This window comes from Trachymyrmex cornetzi, unplaced genomic scaffold (assembly GCF_001594075.2).
Source record: "Trachymyrmex cornetzi isolate Tcor2-1 unplaced genomic scaffold, Tcor1.1 scaffold18, whole genome shotgun sequence".
In the NCBI taxonomy this organism is placed as follows: Eukaryota; Metazoa; Arthropoda; class Insecta; order Hymenoptera; family Formicidae; genus Trachymyrmex; species Trachymyrmex cornetzi.
Window position 1 is genome coordinate 352,163 of NW_017296418.1, and position 20,689 is coordinate 372,851.

Sequence of the window (20,689 nt, forward strand, 5' to 3'; positions counted from 1 at the left end):
GAAAGGTGACATGAATCTAACACATCAAAATGTTACAAAAATAATAACATATCAGTTGTATGTTAATTTTACATTGAAGTAATAATTAAAATGTGGTAACACAAGAAAAATTCTACATATGGACGCACGATTTTTTACTGTGTAGATTCTAGTCTGATGACATTCACCCTGCCACCTTTATCATTAGAAATTCGCGCAAGCTTAGGAAATTCGATCTTTTCTGAAGCACATACGACCCTCTACCCACTCTCCACCCCATGTAATTCGCATATCATGCGGCTTGCAATGAAAGCGAGAAGAGAATCCTCTTCGCGCTTTCTACTGCTCTGCTTCATGTGTGGAAGATTGCTTATCCTCAAGCCACGTATTCTCTCTCACGTGTGTACTGTCTTCTCGATCGTCATATAGACGAAGATATAGATACATTTAAAAAAAGTAATATTTTAAGTATCTATAGCAAAACATGATTATAGCCACCAGACGGCAGACTTGTTTCTTAAGACACAATAAAGAATAATTTTATAAGATTAATAAAAAATCAAAAGCGCCTGAAGTATAAATGGTATTGCAAAACACTCGAGAAATGAATAATGTGTTTAGTGTCAGTGACACTATACGACGGATAAGTTTTCACACTTCAAACAATATTCTTTTTTTATTTATCAAAACGAGATTTGTGCTAGAAGTGAAGTTATTTATTTCTCCACTTTTAATAAATTATTATTAAAAAAAAAGATATCTCGGAATATATCGTCGAAATTAATTGAACTATATTATTCATTCAAACTATAATTATTTTCGTTCAAAAGAAAGAAAAAAGAGAGTACAGAATAATCAACTGTTTTCAAACTAAATAACCGACGCTAAGAAGAATGGAATATACATTGCTCATTAAAGACGCGGTCGACAATAATAGGGTTAACCACCTCAATTGAAGCACCCTTTCGAGAGACTAATTGAAACCAACCCCTTTAAAGGAAAGCTCGGGCGGAACCTTCTTACGTCGCATACATCTCTGATGGAAAAGGTCACGTGGTAGGCCTTTTTTCTCATTACATTCCTCGCTCTGGTGGCCACGTGTTCAACCCCTGTGCCACTTCTTACCCTCCATGCTATCCCCATCATAAAATAGTTCGAACGACACGTGGTACTTGAATATTAGAATTCTACGATTAATATTTACTTTTGCGACAACACATAAATATCCTGCCATATTTATACCTACAAACGTATCCAAATGTTTTACGTGTACAGATATATTTATTTTAACATAGCACAAGCATCTGTGTTAACAGTTTGATTCTTTATTTTTAAAAATTCAAATTGTTAACTATGACATATTAATAGAAGAAACAAATAAAGAATTATCGATCACATGAAGATAAACGAGGGTTGGAAATAAAACCCTCGACATCCTACAAAGATCCCATGCATCCTCTTCGATCGTCCTATCTTCCTGATATCTAAGTAGATCAACTCGACTAGAAGGATCAACCCTTTCGTTTCTATGAGCCCCGAACCTTCTATGCAGTATATTCTTATACTAAAAAGTAACCTATCGACTTTACCGCTCGTAAATTCAACGATTTCCATGAAATTCACGTGTAATGCATTATCCTTCTTTCAAAAAATTTTTATATCACAATGACACATATTTCATTATAATTCTTTTGATAAAAAAGTAAAGGTAGAAAAATTAATCTACCAATAGTCTCGTATATTAAAACCAATATTTCTGTTTCTGAAGTCTGCTTTTAAATTTATTATTAAACGTATTGATAATTATGTGATTTGCGATTGCTTTTCAAGTACGAAATTATTCGATAACCACGCCTAGGACTCGAGAACGCTTCTTCGAATTCCATGCTACCCTGGTCTCTAATTAAGGAACTCTATTCATGGTGTACCCTGGGGGTAATGTAATCCGCGTCCCTATGGGAACGCCTATGCATTCTAATGTAGGAATAATAGCCTCTTCTGCCCATTATTTCGAGTCGTTTTAACTCACCCATATGTACCATTGACGCTAAGTGAAAGTTAGTTCAAAGCTATAAATAGAAAACTTTATTTTAGGTATGTCTACTTACGAATTTACTATGGCCAATTATAGCTCTGAAAATGTAATGAGGAGAAGATGAAAAAATATTATTTATTTTCTCATTTATTTTATTATAAAAAGAATTGATACAAATTATTAAAAATAATTGTCTAATTGTAATATATAAATTTAAATGAAAATTTATCTTTGGTAGCATGCAGCAAGAATGTTAATGATAATTTTAATTAATTTTCACATTAAAATTAATTAAACTGAATTAATTTTTATTTATTTTGTTTAATACTCGGTATTGTTATGGAAAAGATATGTTAAATTTGTCGTTGGCAGCAAGAAATGTTTCATTTTATTATAATACCTATAAAATTTTTATTTATTTTGGAATATTTAAACATTAATTTGTAACAAAATTATAAGTTAAAAAATATGTTTTACATTTTCAACAGTTATCCCAGAAAATTGATAAAAGCATACGTTGAGATACTTTTCTTTAATCATGTAAATATTGGTCGATCATTGAAACTAGCTTGGAACATTAAATTTACGTTCGATATTTTTCATTCCTATTTTATTTATACAAATGCGAGCTTCCGTTTTTCTTAATCACTCCGTCAGACGCGTCTTAAAGTTTCTTCTTGCGTTACCCTGATGTCCTAATACTCGATCGACGGAATTTGACCGTGGGCGAGAATCGTTCTCACGCTCGAGGCAGGATCTCGGCGTCCTCGACGAAGGCGTCCTCTGATATAGTCAAGGGGTCGTGAGAGGGTTCGAACCTTGAATCCTCCTTCGCGATCTTCCCTCCGCGCGCGGTATATAGACGAGGACCTTTGAACCCGTAGAATTTCGTGTCGATAATTCCTAACACGGCGAGGGAGACTAAATTCGATGTCGCGCCAAAATAATACACATCATGAAACATACATAAAGCGATAAGATACTTTCTTGTCGACAGACTGTCTTGAAGACAGAAAAGGTTATCTCTACTTTTCTTCATGTATTTTAAAATCATTTTCATACAAGATATTCTTCTACTCTTTCATACTTTCATGTCGCAAAAACAATCCCTGTCGATCAATATATAAAAAGGCATTGTTATTATACTAAAGTTATTTTCTGCAATAGAGTACTAAATGGACAAAATTCAAATCCTCTGTCTTCCTGTGCATCTGAATTTATTTAAAATGATATTCAAATATATTTACACAATAATTGATATAAACACAATAGCTACTAAGACAATACATTAATATATTATTACGATATTTTTCTCATTTTGATCATTAATTGTTAGAAATGAAGAAATATGCTCATCTAGTAATGTGATTTAGACTATATATCACATATGTATAATTATTCTAAGGGTTAAAATAAATTATTGAGTAATAAAGAATTTCTCTTAATATTATATCATGAAAGTTTTTAAAGCAAAACAATTGCAAAAATTTGTTGATAAAATCCTTCTTAAGCGTTACCGTGTGAATTCCACGATGTCCACCCCCATTCACTATCGTTGAAAGATCCAAGGTATCAAAGTTCTCGGAAGATACTGTGGATCTTCCTCTTTTTCTTTTTTTTTTCACGGAAAGGCAAAGCCTCATCCGTTAGGCTCGTGGGAATCGAAGGACGAGTCGCAACGGGCGTGAGAAAGCAGCTTCGAAGAGAGATCGAATCTTCTCAGGGTTACTAGGGAATCATTCGGTGCTAAGAAGCTTCTTCGGGACGCGGATACCCGTAAGACGGTTATTAAGTAATCCTATTAATTGCGCTTCCGTAATTAATCAGCGCGTTAGATCAAGAACGTAGTTTACTAGTTGTTAAATTTTTCAGCTAATTATACATATATGATTGCTAATATAATGATATGTTTTCATTTGAGATTATTAAAGTGGCTATAAATTAATATAGCATAAGTTCTCACTAAAATTACTTAAATTTGCTTTAATTGATTTTCCGTCTGTCTCTGGATTTATTTTTCTCTTAATTTCAGTACTAAATTTATAAAAATAATAACGAAAACATTTGCATATTTGAGATAATAGAATACGAAGCTTGCAAAGCTATCGAAGAATTTTGTGACTGCTGAAAATTTGATAACCCTGATAAATAAAAAGTTGAGAATCTCAATTCTTATACGCGTTCTCTCTCACAGATATTTTAGATTATTATAAGGAAAGAGAAGATTGTTACATCAAAAACAATTTATTAAACCTCAATTTATACATATTTTTTTCAATAATACTAACTTAATATTTACTTACAGTAAATAACTGTTTAATAAAAAAAGATAATTGTTAATTCAAATTAATGATTCTTGTACCAAATATAAATATATATATTTACACTTAGTAAATGTCCAGCTAGTACTATTCAAACGATATTTATTATTTAGTACATTTTTTGTGTAATGTCTTCTAAAAAGATGTCATACTTATTTTTAAAACAAATTTCTCAAAACTGTGTAGCAGCCACTGTTGATTCTATTTTTCCTTATATCGATAGTTATAAAATACGTTTACTATAGTATATTAAATTCTCATTAAAATATAACCTTTTAAATTTCTAAATAAATAATTACAATATATTTATATATAAATGATTTATATATAAATGATTTATATATGTGTGTATTATACATATTGCATAATCCTTTAGAAGAAACCAAAAGATTTTTAAAATAAACATGCTCTAAGAAAACATATGTATATATATTTAGCTTATAATCAGATGTAAAATATATGTCACTAATTTCGAGACATTATAACACATCTCACGACCCTCTAAAAATTAAAAATTACATAAAATATTTTAATTAAATATTTTATTTTATAAAAAACATAGATTGATAATTTAAATAATTAACTAATAAATATAATAATTTAATTTTAAAAAATTATATATTACAAATTTTCGAAAGAAAATGATACGTTATAAAAATTTTCTGATTTGCCACAAAATTTTATTCTGTTTTGTATAGTTTTTTAATTCCTCTATATTCAATACTTTTATATTTTTTATATAATTATGTACTATTTACAAGAGATAATTAGAAAAATATTTCATAGAAAATTCATAGTTTTGTTTTAAAAAAGGAACCGCAATTGCACTTCGTAAATGCAGAAAAGATCGATTTATAAAAAGATGTAGCATTAAGTTATGCAAAGCTTTCCATGATGAATTTTAATAAAGTTAATTTATATAATAAGTTTTATCGAGATTTTATATTTATTTGATGTTGTTCGCGTATAGTTACACCTGAAGATCCTTTCCAAGTACTTCCATGGTATTCTGTTTTCCCAATAAGAATGACACGCTCGACTGATCTTCCTTAAAGAAGCATCCATTAATCAATAGCTTCTTGTTGGAACCTCTTTAACAAGTTCTTCCTTTATACACCTCGTTCTATATCGCAATATTGACTTTCAATTGTTACCGTGATTGACTTGAGAGAAACGTAATTGAATTAGTGTCATATTCTTCGACACATTTTCTAACGAGATGTAAAGTAACATTGTAATTATATTGATTCTCAACTGAATCCCTCGCATTAAATTGCAGACTGACATTTTCAAGATACATAGAAATTGCTAAACGATCACAAAAAAATGTCTAAACTTTTGATAAATATAAAATATGATCTATTATATTGTGTGTTTATATTAATGCATATTACTAAACATTCATAATGAGATATTAAATTGATATTTAATAAATTTTTGTTAGTAAAAAATTTAAACTACGTATATGTATATAAATCACGACTTTAAATCGTCACAAAAATCATCACGGAAATTGGAGAAATAACAACAATGTGAATCACGATTAAGCAGTCACGTGAGTTACTGTGATAATTCTGTCATACAGAATTTATCTTAATTGATTTTATTTTAATCGGGATGTATACGACTATCGTTCTTGAAAAGAGAGTCACGAGAATCACTTATTTAAAATATTTAATCTAATAAAAGCATTTAGATAATTCTCTCTTTATCGTTAAGATACAATAATTTCCTTCTACAGCATGTAGACATATTATAGACATTATTTATGTCCAATTTCTTCACCTGTAGATAACTTTATCCAAGAGATACCTGCCAGAATTCAATGAAGATATCTCCTGGATAAGATTATCCGCAACTTATTTGGAATTGAAGAAATTGGGCACATTAGAGAGATTATAATATACATATTTAAAAGTATTACTTAAAGTAAAAAAAAGTGTTTTTATCATTCTAGCTGTCATAAACTTCTGTGCTGCAATATTTTACTTGTGCACTTTAAATTCTAATCTCTATACATATAATCTATCACTGGAACAGCTCTGAGAGCCTTCTTGCGTCGCGTTTACAAACGAGAAAGAACGTTCAATAGCAGTGATCAGAATCCTGAGAAAAAACATTGACAAAAATTTATCTTTTCTTGAATATATGTGTGTGTGTGTGAGTCGTGTCTCTTTCTTAGCGTGACGTTCTTAGCGTTTCCTGATATCCTGATATTTGGTGTTCGATTAATTCGTGTTTACAACGTTCTTCACGCCTCGGTTCAGTCCTTAACATATCATTAACGATGTCATTACCAATGCATTTTAATCAGATGCAATCGAACAAGACGTAATATCGATGCGAAACAAACGGCATTTCGTACCTCATGACACCCACGGCCGCGTGCGTGGTCGGAATTTAAGTAGTACTGCTGCTTTCTCGATGACATGCACACCTGGTAGGAGGAGGCTATAAAATTTCCGTTAGCACTTTTTTAATATAACATAGCGTTACGCAAGACTGGCAAGATATTTCGACAATAAGGATTAAACTATTATTGATTATATTGATTTATTTGTAAAACACATTTCGAGAATAAGGATTAAAATATTATTGATTATATTGATTTATTTGATTTATTTGTAAAACATTTTTATATTATTATAATTACAGGAATTTTGTTTTTATTTTCTGCTGATTAAATATTCGCCGGAAACAATTAATCTTTAGACTAGCAGATTACAGATAAGATTACACATACATATAATCGGGTTTTTTTTTGCAAATATATAATAGCAGTAAAACATTGCGAATTTTGCGTACAGTTTTATACGAAATAAAAATGTACACATCGTAAAAAATACAAATGTAAAAAACATACATGAAGAAATGAACGTAAAAAAATGAAATATGTGAAAAAATAAAGGGGAGAAAAAAATATATGCAAAAAATATACCTCGATGTGATCATTACTTGCATGCTATGCAGATGAATGAAACACGAGGGAGGAATGTAAATGTCCAACTTAGAAAGTGCCTTTTCTAGCATAGCAATCCGATCTTTTTCAAACGTTTAGGGCCTGGCCAAGGTCGAATTTCGTCAAGAACCACTTCGACGTTTCTGCTAGCCTAATAGAAAATCTTGTACTAATTTATATTTACAATGCTTTTCACACCTCTCAATGAATTACGGCGGCATAATGGGCGGGGGTCGTTATGCGATCTTTCTTTTAAACAATTTGTTAGCAGCCCACAAATTGGATTGTACTATCATTAAGGATTCTCGTCCATCTTACAGGAGATTTTTTAACTTCCTGTCATTTCTACTGCCCTGCTCACTGAAATACATGAGATATCCGTTGAAAAATATTGGAGAACCTTTCGCCCTACTCCATATGATTCTTTATTATGATTGAAGTATCAGGAAGAATTTAATACTAACGTACATCACAGTGAGTCTTAAATATTCGTAAAAATATATTTTACATAGGATTAATACACAGCTTATCACACATTTTCAGTAATAAGCTAATATTAATATTATTAATACTAATATTATTCAACATTACGGACGAACTATAGTTCTTCTATAATAGTTTAATTTAAATTGTCACTGGTATTTGGAAATTTACTTCTAAATATCTCCTGCTGACCTGACACCGTTGTTGACCGAGATCATTCCAATGAATAGACTCTTTCAGACAAGCATAATATTTTCTCCTCACCGTATTCTTAGGGCTCGTACAGACCTAAACCCTCGAAAAGGCCGGAGAAGCATTGATTCATGCTGCCCTATTCCAAAAGCGGATCAACCGCCTTGGGCTTATAATTTTTTTCTTAACTCTACAAATGCTTCTTTAATAATCTTTTCCATAATATGGTGTGTGTCTACTAAATATTATTAATGTTAAATCTCATTGTTTGGGTTTATATAGAATTGTGAAATCAAATTTCTTTCTCTCTCTCTCTCTCTTCACATTAGAAAATTGCAATGTATAATAAGTGCAATAAATACACACGTTGTAAAAGTCAATAGACGTAAATACGTGTATAAATAAATAAAAATTAATATATGTAATTAAATATCATATGTATCTATATGTTTACATGCAATCAGTTTGATCAATTCGTGATTACGTCTGATTCCTAAATTATGCAAATTTCAGATTGCACGTCTGTCTATTCAATTCCACCTGCTTGATTACATAGGGGGAGTCGTAAAGGGATTCGTTGGGGGATGAGTGATGCACAAGACGTCGAGGGTACCTTGTTGGACTCTCATGATACCCTGGTATCAGAAGCGCCACGCTCCTTCGTGGTTTTCCCACGAGCCCTCTCCAAGTTCTCACGCGGGCTCCTTCCCTTCCTCCACGTGTGTCTCGGTATGGCCGTATAAAAAAGACGCGAGAGGAAGAGAGGGAAGAGCGAAGAGGGTCGCGGCGAGAATAGTAAATGATTTCCTCGGTCGATTGAGTCGCACGATCCAATATATTCTTTTTAAATGTCGCCGAAAAAGGGATGCGGATTTGCAACGAGTGCATCTATTATTTTGATTTAAAAATTGCACAATGCGATTTTTCTATTTCTTTCAAATTAGTTAGATACGTATAAATAGTATAGGATTATAAAAGGTGTAAAAAAAGTGCATAATTTTTTAAATATGTGTATTTTTTAATATATAAAATTGATTATTCTTGGTTGACGTATTAAACTTGAACCCAGTACGAAAGTAGCATAAATTCTTCAACTAATCTCACATTTATGAAAAGGAAGGGATTCATAATTTTAATTTAAAGTAACACATACGCTTGAAACACGAACAGATATAAGCCCTTTTTTTATAAATTTTTTTTTGAAATATTTTACGAATGGAGAAAATACGTGTCTAAATTTTGTACTCACCAATGACATTGTGTAGGTTAAAAGATGAGTTATATTGATTTATCACTTATTAGGTGTTAAACTTAATTCCTGCCGTTTTTCGTCTCCAAAATTGATTTGTTTCGGAGGGAAGATGTGTGAATGAATACCTTAATTAAAGTAATTTCCTCCATTTTCTACTTTATTACTAATTAATAATACTTTATTAATAATACTTTGATACAACGAGTGCATCTATTATTTTGATTTAAAAATTGCACAATGCGATTTTTCTATTTCTTTCAAATTAGTTAGATACGTATAAATAGTATATAAAACCGTGTCAATGATTATAATTAATAACAAAATATGAAAAATAATTGATTTTTGTTTGAATAAATAAATATTCGGATGAGAGAGGTGAGAGAGAGAAACTTCTTGAGAACGGATGAAGTCCTGGCAATCCCGAGTCTCGTGTTCTTGCGTTCCTGGAGAGACTCTCCCACGGTGCGATCCCGTGGGAACAATTTAATTGGCTTAAGAAGCCCAGCCTCTTGTCCCAAGACGCTGCTTTATCCTTCTCCCACGGTGTCGTCTTTCTTTCTCGTTCTCTCCGGCGAGTGCTGGTCATTTTAAGCCGTTTAACCCCCCGTGTCGAGGATCGTCGACCTCGAATTGAATGCCCCCTCGTAAAGCTTGACCCTTATCATGATCCATTCCTCTCGGAACTTCTAATTGTACGGCTCAGCGAAGTTGATTGTATCGTACCAAATGACGATTTCCGTTCGCGGAAAGTGTAGTGGGATTACCTTATACTCTTATCTTCTTTGTACCCAATGGGTAGGCACGTGGATCTGTTGCACGTGAGAATGGGGCAATTGAGTTTTGCCTTAAAATCCACACGGGTTCGATTCGCAAGCTGATAAATAAGAGCGGCATGTGCAAGCTGAACCACTGCGAAACTCTTTCGCTCGTCTGCAAGCCTACTACCGAACCAGATCGCTTGGCTGGCCTCAGGGACATTCTGTCTCACGTTGCCGCGATCAGCCTGTGGGAATAAACCCGCGTCTGGAATTCGTGAGAAAACTCGAACTGGAAGCACATGCGCGACACTGTCTTTTCAATGGTTGCAACGTGCATCGAGAGTGCAAACACGTTCTCGGATTTGAAGTCTGTAATTTACAGTCTGGAAGTCGAAACAGGATTCAAGACGAACTGGGAACCTATGGATATATGTGATATAATTTGGAAAGTCTTGATAATCTACAAAATTAGACTTTTTATTTATTTTCATATTATTAAATCTTGTTTTAAGGCATTTTATTATTAATTTTCGATGACATTGTACATATAAGTTGATAAATCTGTTTCAATCAGAAAAAGCTAGAAATGAAAATTTATTTAAATACAATATTCTATTTAAAAAACTACAATATACCCTTTATTAAATCTTTATTATTAATGCTTTATAAACAGTTTGGCTTTAATTAACTTCTGTCGTTTTTTTGAATACAATATATATCGAATTTCTTTTATTTATGCTTTAACAATTGCTATTATAATCAAACAATGTATATTCTAAGGTAATATTAGGTATTATTTGTGCTCGATGAAATGAAAGAGGAGGAAATAATGAACTTGGAAAAGAGTAGATTTTCTCGAGAATAGAGAAAAGACTCTCACGTGAAAGACTTGTACATTTTTCACGTTACTTTCCCACGTAGAGTCGTCGTCACCAATAACGAATCACCCTGCACGCAACCTTCGTGGCTAGAAGGTTGAAGAACCTTCCAAAGGACACGTGATAGGAGTCGCTCCTGTACTTTGATACGTGCCTGGTGCACGGAGTGGCGATTTCAGCCCCAAGTTCAGCATCTTCTCACGCTCGAGTCTCGCCGTTATGCCTCCGAAATCTCATTATTTTTTGTATCAGTAAGCGATGAGAAGCGCGCGCGGGCGCGTCATGAGAAAACCGGCGAAGAATGCGCTACGAGACTTTTTTCTCACGATTTCGGAATCCGTCACCTCTATGATCGTCTTTTTTTTAGAGGGAGGGGATTTGTTAGACCTAATACACCGAATTTATCGTCGTGGCCATACCTACTCCGAGACGACCTAAAAGGTATATAACAAGAACCTACCTGGGACAAGAGATGCAGCAAGCGAGTAATTGTCTCTTCTCTTTTCTCTTGATAACTTGACGACGATTAGAGTAAATTTTTAAGCAGTTTTTGTTTTATTTCTTATATGTAAAAATATTGAGTTTAATAAAATAAAGCGATTACTTGACGTTAACATTTAATTTATTAATTCATTTTGAATAATTTATTTTAATATATTAATAATTACTAAAAGTATCGTTTTGATTATTGCGCTAACAATCAATAAAATCCAAAGAAAAACATTACACACATTGTTTCGTGAAAACTTTCTCTTAAGTTTGATAAGTTTTGAACTATATTTCCTTTTAACCTAAAAGATACAACATCTTTATCACATTTTGATTTCAATCGTAATCTAAATAATAGAAATGAAATGCAGATAAAAAAATCTTTGTTAAAAAATCGTATCTTCTTTGATGCCCATGTTGTAACACATTACCAATAGGGGAATAGATTCAGCGGTAATGTCCGCGCTTCATCAGACAGGTTAGTCGTTCTAAGTTAAGTGCTTAGAAGAACCAGGCAAGCATAGCGAGATGGTAGTCGACCTAAGCTGCGCTCGTGCGCTAGGAACAGCCTTGGAATCTGAAGGTCGTTCTAAACCTACCAGGCAAGATTCAGAGACTGGTCGAGCGTGCCGATTCCCGCGGCGCCTCTTTGTGTATTGCTCTTATTGCTTGGAGACCGAGGCAACCAAAGTATCGAAGAAAGATTTTATACAGGAAAAACCTGGAGATTCGTGAGAAGTACTAGAAAAGTTTAAAGTAAATAGATAATAAAAGTATAATTTATTAACAGTTTTAACATATTAACATCTTTATAATATATGATGGTAGCATCAAATTATTAATTGCTTGTCAATTTAGGCATTTTTTAAATTCTAGTATTGATTGTGTTTCTCACATATACGGTCTAAAATAAAGATATTGTTTAGATAATAAAAGACGCCCTTGATTTTTTATTCTATTTATGATAAACTTTGAATTATACATGGAAAGAATATATGATTTTGAAGTATTTAAAAATTTAACTAGATATAAGCTCTAAAAATAATTTTGAACCAAATAATTATGTTATAGGACACTCAAATTGATTGTTGGAACATTAAAACTTTTTCAATTAACTTTTAAGCGTTCTACATACTTATTTTGATGGTCCGACGAACTAGTTTTAAATCTGTATCTATAACTGAATTTTTTAATATTTTGACAAAATCGTTTTTTCTGTATAAGTACGTGAAATTTAGTTAATCGTAAAGTATATTTGAACAAACATTTACTTATAAATTGTTAACAGTTAATTAACAAGAACAGTATATTAATAGAAAAGAGATTTTGTTATCTAATTTATCACAAACTTTTTCTTTACCACGTGTCTTTCGGTAAAGAATTATCGGGTAAATACATGTCTAAAAGTAGAATAATTTAAGAAAATCTTAAAATCTGTTAATTAACATCGAGTTAGCTCCAGGCTAGCTGCAAATGTACGAAAAACTCGTTTTCTTGACTCATTAATCATCGTCAGCTGGCACGTGAAGATGTGAAGATTAATGGCTCGGCAGTAATTAATTCTGATGCAGTGATAACGTGCTATCGGTCGAAGACGATCGAATGGAATCTTCTCTCTGATTAATGCAAATTTTGGATCCATCAGTCTGACAGAGTTCAGGTTGGTTTGTACCAACTGCTCTTTAAGTACCTAGTAATTACAGAATCGAGTGATTTGAATTGACGCTCCCATTGTCGATAAAGACGCAGACACGTCCCACGGTCGAATTGAGCCTGTAATTCCCAAGCGTGCACATTTGTCTCGCGCCACAACCGGACAAGTGACAAGCCGACCAATGTACGAACGAAACGTACGTGCACGTGCGCGGCGCGTTTACATTCGCTGTTCACGTTCGTATACGAAACGCCGCTACCACCGCCTGGGAATCATCGATGTTTCCCATACCCAGCACTCTCCGTTCTCACCGTAAAACAGACGGTTCCCAAAGCGCATCCGTGAGACTCCGTCGTGAATTCGGAACCTTTCATTTTTACCAGGATTAAATCCAACGCCTCGATTACGTGATCTTCCTCTTCACTTCAGATTTAATATATTAGGTGCTAAACTTCATTCCTGCCGTTTTTCGTCTCCAAAATTGATTTGTTTCGAAGGGAAATACCTTAATCAAAGTATTATTAATAAAGTATTATTAACCCTTACTATACCATCTACAATTTGGTGCCTCATCCATACCATCAAGGGTCACTTCAAATCAGAAAAAGTAGAAAATGGAGGAAATTATTTTGTTTAAGGTATTCATTCAGCTTCCCTTCGAAACAAATCAATTTTGGAGACGAAAAACGGCAGGAATTAAGTTTAACACCTAATAATACTATATTAATCAAAAGGAGCAATAGCCACAGCACAAGATATTATTGTGAAGTCTACGAAATTTTATTATTGATACTATATCAATCAAAAGGAGCAATAGCCACAGCACAAGATATTATTGTGAAGTCTACGAAATTTTATTATTGTTACAATATTTTTAAATATATGACTTCACAATAACATCTTGTGCTGTGGCTATTGCTCCTTTTGATTGATATTGTGTTATTTAAGCCACCTCTAAAATTTAATTTAATATAATATCTGTCGATAACGATAAGTTTCATTTTACTTTATTTCTTATTAGATTTATTATTTTGAATTTGTTTGGAAACGGACAAATTTATAAAATTTAAAACGTATCTAAAAATTTTTTTAATTTAAGCGTAAGATATAAAAATAACGAACCTTCGTATAAATGTGAAATATGTAAATATGCGGATATCGAACGTTCTCGTCTCCTGATTCACTTTAGCCGAATGTGCTACTTGTCTAAGCATGACAACTCAATCTACTTTCGGATATACCTCTTAGTGCATCATACTTCCCTGTCAGTTTACTTATCAATTTAGATTATGTCGTGAAAGAGCTAATTACCTGAAAATCTACACTTTTATTTTTAAACTTGAAATATATGACATATCCAAATTTATTCTCAGCAACAAATTCTAAAACGATTTATCTCCTTACTTAAAAAAAAATTATAGCTTTATACACAAGCAGTTTTAATTTGCAACACATTTTTTGCCAAAAATATATTTTATTACACTCAACTTTATAAGATATTAGTGTCACGGGGAAATAAATATGGAATAAATATGGAAATTCTCGTTTCGATTTTATACCGCAGTCGCTAATCTCACGGATCTTCTAGATTTATAGTATAGTGAAGATTACGGGTTCCCAGCTTCAAAAGATTTGGCTCCACGCTCTATTCGACTCCCGGTGCCAGACAGGAGCACGACCACACCCGTCGTGCTCATGTTTCCCTAGTAAAGTGATACAGTTTATTGGACTTCTTCGGATTGGAATGCGGCGTCAATGACATCCTTATCTCGATAGAAAGAGAAAGAGAGAAAATAAGAAAAGAGGAAGAACGAGTTCAAGCGGTTAATTCAGGACGCATGTCTTATGCACGTGACACTTTGCATGTCACTGCTCGCACATGGGAACTCGATTTTACGAAGTTGATTACACGTTGGGTCTACCAGCTGTATTTTTATGCTACACTGGTAGACTGACTATGCCTGGTCAGTGAGTGTCAACTGTTACTCTTCTGTCGTTCGACATGTCTGCGTCACACGTATAAAAAACTAGTGATGAGCTCGGTGATGAGTTTAGATATTTTCACATAGTTATTATTCTCTATAAAATTACATTCAAAATTACAAAATTATAGTAGATAATTTTGGGATCCATTATTAAATGGTGTATATTTACACGTGTATGGAAGTGCATACTTGCAGATGAAATTATTTTTCTTTGTAGTAATTAAAGAATTTTTGCAAAAGTAAATATAATATTTACACAATCGAAATTTTTACACACAACAAATTCGATATTAATGTGAAAAATCGTCATATCAATTTTTTAAATCATATTTTGAAGCTTAAATATTCACTTTAAAGTATTTTTTATTAATTTTTATCGGATATTTTTATCAAGTTTTAGCGTTTTAAAATAGAATGAAAACGTTAAAAACAAAAATATTGAAAATTGACAAATTTTCAATTTTATGTAATTTAGGAATAAAATATCATAAAGACAAAATTAAAAAACAAATTTACAGCTCCATCTGTGTGTGTTCTTTTTAAAATGCATTATTAATTAAAACTCTTCTATACTTTTCAACAAGATATTTATAAGTTTTTGCGAGACGCGAGAAAATTACAAACGTTTATAAACGGTATAGTATACACATGAGAATAACGTTAACCAATATAATTGTTATTAAAAAGTAATTATTTAGATTATTCTGTAAACAACGTTACGTGCTTCGATTGAAAGGAGGAAATTTGTGATTATGGAGGGGGAAGTACCGCGCGGCGCGCCGGTATCGACCGCCCGTCGTAGTTACTTCGTTCGCCACTACGCGGCTACCACTCGGCAATACTTTCTCGTATTTAAGTTTCATCTCCAAACCGTATATAAAGCCCGTAAAATCAAACGTCTCTATCGCTTCTCGGCTCTTTGAGCTAAGATCAAATGTGTAGTATCTGTTCTTATCAGCTTAATATCTGATACAATCCCCATAGGGGATTCAGAATATTAACCTCATTTTTGGAACAGGGTGGGCGTATGGGGCTTGCTCCATCCCCACTGCAGGTCGACCCGGTCTTGCAGTACTTCGGGTCCGGCCTATAATAAACTATTCTAAAAATAATACTTCTGGAAACAGGACTGAGGTTTCCTGATTTAGATTTTTCTTTATATTTGAAGAAACTGGGCTAGTGGTTCGGCGCTAAGCTTACGCGCAGCGACATTCGGACTTCACCGCATCGGGGACTGGCTCTGCTCGTGTACGATGTACGAACAGAGACATGATAAAATCATGATAGAATCCAGGAGAGATTTCAAATAGAAATATTTACATTCTGTCACAATGGCTGAAAATGATCCATAGTCGTAGCTGCGTGATCGCCGTGATTGACAACGAAATCTTTACAAATATAATCCGCATTGTATGGCTCATACATATATGTATATACACGTATGTCTCACATATTTCAATGTGAAATGTATTATTGCGTTTAACACAAAGTAAAATTCGTATGTGAACAATCCGTGAACGCAGTTTAATAAAACTGTTTAACGAAGTTTGTGAAATTTTCTTAATATAAAATATTCACAACAAGAGTCGTTTATCGAAAAGATATTTCGTCAAAAAATTCATTAGATTCCTTCTTTTGCTCTTTATTTAACTTCGTCCACTTTGTACAAAGCTTCCTTACTTGAGCTAATAATAATGTAAAAATTGTATATTCTAGCTATGATTAATTATTTTGTAGTTGAAAACGTTAAATTACTCATAAATGTATTAACATTTATAAAGATTTCAATATCAATATACAAAATTGATGACTATAGTTAAGTCGACCAATAACGCAAAGAAAGATAAAAATAAGCTTTAGGAGGTTTGTGTATTTCTCGACAGGTCATCAGCTGACAGTGTTCAACAGCCAGTCTACTATTCAGGTAGGCGGTCGATGGAATCGCAGCAAGGGCAGAGTGGAACGACCCTTCCTCGGCGTGATAGCCGGACTGGTCGTCAATGGTGCCAGAATTTTAGAACTGGCGGCTGCCAAAGACGGTAAAGTTGCAACTAGAGGAGATGTTCAGCTTCTGCCAGCAGGAAGTCTCCTGGATCGTGCCCCGCCCTTACAGAGAATGCAACAGGTACGTGATAATGTCATTTGAAATTAATCTCGAGTAATTCTCAAGATAATTGCTCAATTTTTAATAATTAATTCGCTTTGTAGACACCGGCGTCCGGGTTTCCCGGTGTCATGGACGACCTCATATTCTCCGGCGCCGGAAGTGGCTGCGCCGGCGATGACGAGGACGAGGAGTGCACTCCAATCTACGAGTCAGGCTCCGGTAAGTGTAAGTAATATTTCCGAAGGAGTAAGTAATCTATTCTGCACGTTTTCCCCACGAGGGAGTCTTCTCTACGTGCGTGTCTTGTTGCGTAATTTTATCTCGATGGCATCTCATATTAATGTCATTACACTTTTTCGCACATTTATCACGCGAAATAATATTTTAGAGGTATAATTTATTTTCATATAATTCTAAAAAGATAATTTCTTTAAATTTCTTTTGAAATATATCGCATGTTTTTGTCATACATTACGCGAATTAATTGTAAAACAACTTGTAGTAATTTTCAGTTGTATTTAACTGTGATTGAGAGAGAAAATTCTGAAATTATATATACGTGCTATTACAACTTTAATTTCGTACGAATTTGATATTGTATCTTCATATGATACAACATTATTATGTTTCGATTTATCCAAAAAACAGATCTAGCATGAAATAAAGATTAATAATACGATTTTTGTTATAACTTATTATAATAAAATATATTTATTAAATTTATATGTAACATATAATATAAATATAGCTATTTGTTGAATTCATTTGTACATAGATAAAATTTATACAACAAGGTACTTCGTGATATTTGCAACAAAATTTTCCTTTACGGTTTTGCAAAAGGATTGTTAGATTAGGAGTTATTTGCAAAAAACCTACTTTCTCGAAAGCGCTCGCGAATCAGTCACTCCATATATAAGAGAACGGGTATCGCCCCTCCACTGTGTTGTATGAAAGGAGAGACGTTTAGCACTCCCCTGGACAAGGATGGATTAACACATGTAATGGTAGGCACTGTCGTCTGTTGACGGCACTTACCAACAATTTTTTTGTTTATTATTATTCGTAATGTCAACAAAATTTGTTTTATCACGAAAGAAGATTTTGATCCTGTAATTAATCTTTTAATTATTTTCAATTCTTTAAGAAAATTGATCAAATCTTTTCAATGAATTACAGAATTTTTCAACGTAGACATTATTAATCACAACAATAAAATATATGGTTACAAAAATTGTTTAAAAGTTTAGATATTTATATTTCCTTATTTTTTCTATATACTCAATATATTCGAGAAAAGTTAGTATTTAAAATATTTCTATAAAAGGTCATATTTCCAATCACATGTACAACAAATAAGAGGAAATGATAATTAAAAAATTGTCACTTTTATATGAAACAAAAAGATCTGTACAAAATTGTGCAGTCTTTCATTAAACAGACCGCGTTTATTCATCCATTAAATAAATCGTAATTAACCAAAAAACATGTTTTCAAACCGTTTCAATTCCAAAAAGTGCAGCTTGTATTTTACAAAATTAATAAAATAACTTTTTAACGACATGTAATTTTTCCTACAAAATGTAGGAAGAAGCAGTTAATTAAAAGTTAATTCGAAGCAGTTGATTAAAATTAGAATAGGCAATGAATGTTCTTAATTGATTAGCTTCTGTATGCAAAATTGCTCTTAGGCTCTCGTTGATATTGACTTTTCTCTCAGCACGCATCGCGTCACATGAGAGGAAGGGCGTCCCCGTATACGCTCACGCATCACATACACACTCAACACGCATCGCACGTATCGCATGGCATGGCCACCTTTTCGCCTTCATGTTCGCCCGGTTGTATCTTCGATTCATTTACATATTTAGGATCGCCGGCCGGCAGAGATAAAGCCTGACAGCTCCCTCCTCTCTCCTTCCAGCAAACCTCTTGCGACAGACTGAAGTCCCGCTCCAAAATCTCCTCCGACTAACTAAAAACTAAATTAACATCGTCACGTTAATGAAACGCGATAACTGCGGACGATGGCCAAACGTCATATCCGGTCACTCTGTAACACGACGTGATGTATATATATCGTGAAATTTCTACGCGATCCAATTACACCGAAAATTTCTCGGAAGGACTTATACTTTGAATTATACTTTATAACATTGTTATAATTTATTTTTGAATGGTTCATAATTTAATATATATGGTGCAAGTTTCAACTAATAAATATTACCTTCAATTATTATTCGATAAAAATTTTGATAAAACAACGTAAGAAATATATATTTGCAATTTCTTTTATGGTGCAGAATACAAGATTTTATTGCGAATGTAATTACTCGTACTGTACTATATGTCTATATATTTCGATTATACTTTCTAATGTAATCAATATCGTTCGTTTAAACAATTGCGCCGCTTCTATTTTCAGATGACATCATCACACCAGTGTACGTGGCGCCTACACGATTGCCGACGACATTGAGGCCAAAGCTGCACAAAGAAAACATTCAAGAGCGTCCAACCTGCGACGACGAGGAAGATTGCGAAGAGGGTTCCGGCGATTCCAGAACGACAGAAGAAATTTTTGTCACCTCGGCCACCGGTCCGTATTCCAAGAACATTGTTCCGTCTATATAATAATTCTTAATACCTTTCTTTCAGCAGAAAGCTGCAAAATGCAATTTTACAAATGTTACATTCTAAAGAATTTCTGATTCTCTTTAAACTGATATTATTAAAAAATTAATATCATTTATGTGATATATAGATGTATAACTTAATATTATATACAATGTATATATATTATGTATATATACACATATAATTATAGAAAACTTGCCATATAAAATCTCGCGTGAACGAGCATCGATCGATCTTATCGTTCTCGGTCATCGGCTTTATATACATACATATAAAGAATCCTCTGTAACGGAAATACGATGTGGGCGTCTTCCTCATGTTCATGACTTTTTGTGACGCGCGCACCAACCATCGCCTGCCATGAAAATAGCACTACCCTGTGTTGCCGGGGGCGACATTCCTTTCAGTAATAACATTTGCCTCGTCGAGTTACAACGTCAAATTGGATACTCTTCTTAATTTTATCCGAACGCGTATAGAATCATATACAAACATCTTCGAAATATTCTCTCGTACATATAACATGAAGCTTTCATAGAGAATTCCTCATTACATTTTTTGTACGTATGTCTATCCGGATAATTTAGAATTTTAGTGCGCAATCATAAAATATGTTTACTCAAGTACAGTGCCTCTGTGTGTTTGTTTAAAACCCTTAATAATGTTTTGACATCCAAGTATAAAACTTCACATTAACCTATTTAAATTCGAAGAAGTCTTCACGTCTTTATATCTAAAATAATACAAAGTGTTTATAAGGAGCTTCTCCGTTGCAAGTAGCATAGTAAAACATATAGTATAAACATATAGTACAAGCGACAACTTATTAAAATAGTCATTTTAATTTTATAATAGATTTATCGTCAAGTTTTAGAAAAGATGAATGTTTTATACTAGAAAAAAATCTGTACTGTGTATATTGAAATGAGAGAGAGAGGGGGAGAGAGGGGGGGGGGGGGG

General features: G+C 33.1%; 1 protein-coding gene across 4 annotated transcripts in view; it reads left to right on the top strand.

Moving 5' to 3' along the window:
• The window catches only part of Nrx-1 (neurexin 1), a 276,011-nt gene that overhangs the window by 252,103 nt on the left and 3,219 nt on the right, over window positions 1-20,689 (top strand). For 2 of the 4 annotated variants that reach the window (XM_018504691.1, XM_018504693.1), the window contains 3 exons: window positions 16,869-17,110; window positions 17,194-17,317; window positions 19,518-19,691. In XM_018504691.1, coding sequence (XP_018360193.1) covers window positions 16,869-17,110; window positions 17,194-17,317; window positions 19,518-19,691 — 540 coding nt within the window. The remainder of the gene's footprint in view (window positions 1-16,868; window positions 17,111-17,193; window positions 17,318-19,517; window positions 19,692-20,689) is intronic. The other 2 variants (XM_018504692.1, XM_018504694.1) reach the window with 1 other exon arrangement.